This window comes from Galeopterus variegatus, unplaced genomic scaffold (assembly GCF_000696425.1).
Source record: "Galeopterus variegatus unplaced genomic scaffold, G_variegatus-3.0.2 Scaffold5868, whole genome shotgun sequence".
In the NCBI taxonomy this organism is placed as follows: Eukaryota; Metazoa; Chordata; class Mammalia; order Dermoptera; family Cynocephalidae; genus Galeopterus; species Galeopterus variegatus.
This window is the reverse complement of record NW_007731979.1, coordinates 40,911-47,526: the sequence shown is the minus strand read 5'-3', so window position 1 is coordinate 47,526 and position 6,616 is coordinate 40,911. Positions and strand designations below refer to the sequence as shown.

The following is a 6,616-nucleotide window of genomic DNA, read 5'->3' as shown; positions in this document are numbered from 1 at the left end:
CTCACCAGATGTGTTCCCTGGACTCTGGACTTCCCAGCCTCTGAAACTGTAAGCAATAAATATTGTTTCCTTACAAATTACACAATTTCAGGTATTCTTTTATAAGCAACAGAAACGGATTAATACACACAGGAATTTGAAGTACACTTTTTTCTAACTGTATTGGAATACAATTACTTTCATGGCTATAAAATTTTATAAAAATTCACAAAAAAATACCTCACCATTAGAAATTAAATTGTCACCTTTATCACTGATATCCTCTGGAATTTCATGTTTCTGAAGAGAACTATCTGATGATTTTTCATATATTTGAAAACTGAAGTCAAGTTTTTTTTGTGGTTTCCCACTCTCCACTATCTTTTTCCTAAGAATTTCCTCTTCATAATTTTTTATGTTTCTGTTTGATGAATATACAATCCTAAAAGAAAAAATATAAAATATTAATTAAAATAATGTTGGTGATTCTTAAAAAAAAAAAAAAAAAGAAAAGAAAGCTAGTTTCCCTAATGTGCTGCTTTCATAAATAACATATAATTTAAAAACACTTTTAACCTGGACTAACTGCATGAAAGGTCAATCTAAAACAGGGGAAAGTTTGAAAAGAAATCTATAAAATGTTTTAGTGTTAAAAAGTAATATATAATGCCCCCAAATTACATAAGCTAAATGAAATGGACAATTTGAAGAAAGATGCAAACTACCAACCATGACTTAAGAAGAAACAAAAACTTCTCACAAAGAAAAACCAGGACAAGGTGACTTCACTTGTCACTACGCTGAATTCTACCAAATATTTAAAGAAGAATTAACAACAATTCCTAACAAAATTTTCCAAAAAAACAGAAGAGGGGGGAACACCTCCCAATTCATTTGGTGAGGACAGTATTACTTACACAAAAGCAGACAAAGACATCAAAAGAAAAGAAAACCGTAAACCAATATACCTTATTAATATAAATGAAAAAATTCTCAATAAAACTATAGCAAACTAAATCCAGCAACATGTAAAAGGGATTATACGCCATGACCAACTGAGATTTATCTCAGGAATTCAGGAGTGCTTAAACACAAGAAAAACAATGTTGTATAATGTATCAATAGAATAAATGACAAAAGCAACATGACCTTCTTAACCAATGCAGAAAAATCATTAGACAAAATCCAACACTCTATCACAATAAAACACTCAACAAAGTAGGAATAGAGATAATGCCCTCAACTTGATAATGGACATCTACGAAAAAGTCACAACTAACATACTTAATGGTAAGATTGAAAGTTTCTTCCTAGAACCAGCAAGGATGTGTTCTCACCACTTCAACATTTTACTGGAAATTCTAACCAGGGGCAAGTAGGCAAAAAAAAGAGATAAAAGGCACCTGGACTGAAAAGGCATAAGTAAAGTTATCTCTATTTACAGATGACAAACTTGTATATAGAAAATCCTTGGAAATCCACAAAAAAACTATTAAACAACTTTGGCAAGGTTGCAGGATACAAGATCAGTATTCAAAAATCAATGGTATTTCTATATACTAGCAACGAACAATCCAAAATGAAATTAGAAAATAATTCCACTTACAATATCAAAAAAAAAATTAGGAACATATTTAACAAAAGCAGTCTAAGACTTCAAAAGTTACAAAACAATGTTGAAAGCAATTAAATAAATGGAAATGCATTGTTTTCACAGATTGGAAGACTATTGTTGAGATGGCAATACTCTGAATAGATCTACCTATTAAATGTACTCCCTAGCAAAATTCCATCTGCTTTTTTTTTTTTTTTTTGCAGAAATTGACAAGCCAGTCCTCAAATTCAAATGCGAGGAACTCAGAATAGCCAAAAAAGTCTTGACAAATAAAAAGTTGGAGGTTTCACACTTCCCAATTTTCTTTCTTTTTTTTTTAATTGAATCATAATTGATTATACATATTTTTGGGGTTCTACATTGACATATGTTGATCAAATCAATATTATTAGCATATATATTATTACAAATAGTACTTATTCTTTATGCCCCTTATCCAATCTCTCCCCATACCCCTCTCCCTCCCACATGATAACCCTAGATTTCTTCTCTCCTTCTGAAAGAGTAATGGTTACTCTGTTGATTTGTTGCCTAGATGATCTGTCCAGTACTGAGAGAGGAGTGTTCAGGTCCCTCACTATTACCATAGAGCACATGCTTCTATCACTCTGGAATGGGCTTTGTAGAGACTTCCTCTTCTTTTCTTTAGTCTTCAATGGTGACTTTCCTTGTGTCAATGCACTTGAATGGCTGGCAGGCCATCTGAACGGTGGTTGTGGTGTCTAGCTGCTTTTGCAGCAGCCATGGCTATTGTGCTTGTCTGTGGTGGGCCACCCACATGGAAGTGGTGTTTTGGGCATGCTCCTTGCCTGGTTGCAGGAGGAGGGGTCCATCCCCAGCTCCATACCTCAGGACCCCAGGCAGGCCCCATGGCAGCAGCAGCATGCCTGGTTATGGGAGGAGGGGCCGGTCCCTGGCTCCATCTGTTTTTACATTCTAAGATGTTGCAGAGCAGTTGGGTGGGAGGGACAGAGGGATGGGGGAAGGAAATAGTGTGGGAGAAGAAAGGAGGCGGGGCATGGTTGAGGCCTATGACACCCCTGTCATTCCTGCAGGGGAGACCATGGGGCTTCTGGTGGTGGCTTGGTCATTGCTGGGCTGAATGCAGATGTCAGGGGTGTGTGGCTGAAGCCCTTGGCCCCCCACTGCCCCGGCTTGGGAGACCAGGGGCTTCCAGTGGTGGTTCAGTGGTTGTTGCTGGACTGGTTGCAGATGTCGGGGGGGTGGGGGTGGGGTGGCCAAAGTCCTTAGCCCCTTAATGCCCCAGTGCAGGAGCCCAGGGTGTTGCCTGAGGCAGCTCAGTGATCATCACTGGGCTGGGTGCAGGTATTGAAGGGGCGTAGCCAAGGCCCTCGGCCTTCCAATGTCCCGGTTCAGGAGCCCAGGGCGCTTCCTACAGCTTGGTGGTCATCACTGGGTTAGTTGTGGGTGTTGGGGGGTATGGCTGAGGCCCCATCCCTCCCCCCTCCCTGGCTTGGGGGTCCAGTGGGCTTCCAGTCCTTCTAGGTTTTATAGGTGTTCTTTGGTGAACTCAGACCTTTACTAGTTAATATCAAACTTTGTCTCTGATCTGTGGGTATTTTTTCTTTCAGTTCTATGTTGGATTGGATTATTTGCTGTGCCCACTACTTAAACTCTGCACTGGAACTAATTTGTTGTCCTTTGCTTACTTTTAAAATGGGGGAACTTCCTGTGGGAACAAGCCCTTCAGCCCTGCGGTTGAGCTAAATTACTGCTTTGCTGCTGATTCTCTAGGGAAGGCTTTTTGTGCAGTTCAAGTTTTAATGGTTGACTTTGTAGGTACTTCTGGATCTCATGAGATCCAATACACATGGGCTGTGTAGAAGCTCTGGTCTGGGCCTGAGTCCTTTCAGCAAACAGCACCCTTACAGTTCTATATTCCTGACCAGTCCATACAGAATGGTCCTACGCTGAGTGGAGGGCAGATCAGCTGTCCATGCTGTGCCCCAGTGTTAGAAAATCCTTGGAAATCCACAAAAAAACTATTAAACAACTTTGGCAAGGTTGCAGGATACAAGATCAGTATTCAAAAATCAATGGTATTTCTATATACGGTGAATTTTATGGTATGTGAATTATATATCAATTAAAAAAAGATTGGAGGGGAGGAAAGTAATTGGAGACAGTGAGATAGATCATTTTTCAGGGGCTTTGATGTGAAAAGGGGTAGAGCATTAGAGTATTATCTAGTAGATTATTAGCTGGAGGGAAAGTGGGGTCAGAAGAGGGTTTTGCTGTCTTTTAGGTGGGGGAAAAATACCACGCTTCTGTGGTTGGTGGGAGGTGTCTCCAAAAAATTCATGGAAAGATTCTCATTCTCCTTCAATTCCATTTTTCCATGAACTTTTTGAAGTATCCTCATGTACTAAGGAGGAAATCCAAGAGAGAATTTTTCTGTGGCAAAGTGAAAATTGCTAGAGCAACGTCCCTGAGTAGGTGAAAAGAAACAGGATGAGATGTGGTGGACACGTGGAGAAATTGATTTTAGAAGCACTGACAGTTCATCAACAGTAACAGGAGGGAAGATAAAGCCTATGGGTACAGATGCAAGTTAAATGAGTAGATGTGGATGATATTTGTGAAAGTTCTAATTGCTTTGAGTTTCTCACTGAAACAGAAAACAAGTCTATCAAAAGTGAGAATGAAATGGGGGAGGAACAGCTGAAGGGTCAGGAAAGAGGAGGTAAAATAATCCCCTAGGAAAGTGGGAAATCAAATGGGACTAGGGAAATAAAATTGACTGCATATGGTATGACTGGTTAGTATGGTTGTGTGTTTTTTCCAGCCACTCTCAGATGTGTGGATGCAGGAGTGGAGTAGCCAAAGAGCTGGACATAAGATTTGGGCTTTACGGTGGTGCACTGCTACAGTGCGCCGCTTGGGAGCGCGGCGACGCTCCTGCCGAGGGTTCGGATCCCACATACAGACTGGCTGCTCACTGGCTGAGCGAGGTGCGGGCGCAACACCGAGGGTTGCGATCCCGTTGCTGGTCCCGGCCCGGTACGGGCGTGACACTGAGGGTTGCGATCCGTTGCCGGTCACGAAAAAAGACAAAAAGGAAAAAAAAAAAAGATTTGGGCTTTAACATGCAAGTAAAATAGGTCTAAAGGGGATAAGAGAGCTAAGGCTTTATGCAAAGGGAATGACAGAATGATAGTGAAATGAATTTAAGCTGAGTATGGAGGTAAATAAGGACATAAGATGATAAGAGACAATAAAAATGTGGTAAGATTAATTGTAGGTCCTGTTGGGTTGATGAATTATCAGAGTTGGAGTCCTAAAAGAAGTAAGCTAGAAAGACAGGAGGTAGCAGTAACAGAGTGAGATGCTTGGAATCAAGATTACAGAGGGTTACAGTTATTGGTAATGATGTGTTTTCAGATTTGACATGGCAGTAAGTAGTTGAGGTAGGGTAGAGAACAAGATTACTGGAAGATGAGAGTAGAAGTAACTAAGAGACCAGGTTATTGGAAACATGTATGTGGCAATTGCAATTACCAAGAATCATGTTACCAGAGAAACTGACAATAGTCACCAGTTAAAATATCTGAGATACTGGCCAGCCACAAAATAAATAAATAAATAAAATATTTGAGAGATGAGGAGAACTGACCTGGGGGTGTGTAAGATGACTGTCCTGTGGTACAGACTTGTGAGATGAGATTCAAAAATAGGTGATTTAGGAGAAAGGGACTGACCTGGGGGTGTGTAAGATGACTGTCCTGTGGTACAGACTTGTGAGATGAGATTCAAAGATAGGTGATTTAGGAGAAAGGAAGTCTGAAAGCAGCAATGACATTCACAAGTGCTCTAAAATGTACCTGTGATTTTGGTTTTATCCAGGTATAGTGAGGCCAACAGATCATGAGCCGACTGCCATTGAAAAGATAATTTGTTACTTACAATTCCCAAGAGGAGGGGGCACCCTATGCCACGCAGGGCCATTCCAAAAGCAACAGGGTCAGCCAGGAGGCAAAGGAAACAAAGGGAAAGCATGGACAAAAGCCTTTATTGTGGTTTTCATGGGAAGAAATGAGCAAAGCAAGGTGAGCAACTAAGCAGGATTAGGACTAGGTAGTTCGAATAATGTTGGCAGGCTCTGGGCTTTCAGGGTGATCCGTAGAAGTCTGCTACCTAGCCCTGACATGATTAGGGTAGAGAAATATTGCCTCTGGGAGTGTAAGAAACAAATAGAGTGGGTGTATGAACTCAGAATTAGTTGGTTTGCACATCAAATGAGTGTTCACAGGCAAGTCATTTACTGTCTCCAGAAATTCACTAACCCTGGGAGGGGCAGTCTCTCCTCAGTCAGTGAGACCCCCGATATCAGAGCATTCAGGAATACAGAGGAAAGTATAATTAATACAATAAGGAAGGCCCTATACCATCCACTTCCAGCCCTAGTAGTAGTATAAGGGACATGGGAGAGAAAATAGCCACCACCTGAGAAAGCTTAAAAAGGAAACAGATCTCTTTGTTCTGTACTGTTTTATGTGTTCACCTGATGGACATTTTATCCTAGTATCTCCTAATTATTGATGGTAAACTGAAAATTCAAAGGCCTTCTCTCTTTTCTTTCCCAACATGCTCTCACAACAATAAAGGTGAGTCTTCTCGGGAAATAAAAGATTTTTATGATCCTGAGTTGAATTTTTTTTTTTTTTTTGTCTTTTTCCGTGTCCGGCAACGGATCGCAACCCTCAGTGTCGCCCCCGTACCGGACCGGGACCGGCAACGGGATCGCAGCCCTCGGTGTTGCTCCCGCGCCTCGCTCAGCCAGTGAGCGGGAACCGGTCTGTATGTGGGATCCGAACCCTCGGCGGGAGCGCCACCGCGCTTCCCAAGCAGCGCACTATAGCAGTGCGCCACCGGGCCGGCCCTGAGTTGAATTTTAATCACGAGGTCATAAAGCACTGCTTTCCACTGACAATCATTAGAGTCACATCTGAAGTCAACGCGTATAAACAACTTTTCAGAGGCTATATTTCATATTCTAACTCA

General features: G+C 41.4%; 1 protein-coding gene across 1 annotated transcript in view; it reads right to left on the bottom strand.

The window, feature by feature from the left end:
• The window catches only part of KIAA1107 (KIAA1107 ortholog), a 101,183-nt gene that overhangs the window by 82,059 nt on the left and 12,508 nt on the right, over positions 1-6,616 (bottom strand). Inside the window, exon 3 of the mRNA XM_008590135.1 lies at positions 225-421. Within this exon, the coding sequence (XP_008588357.1) occupies positions 225-421 (197 nt within the window). The remainder of the gene's footprint in view (positions 1-224; positions 422-6,616) is intronic.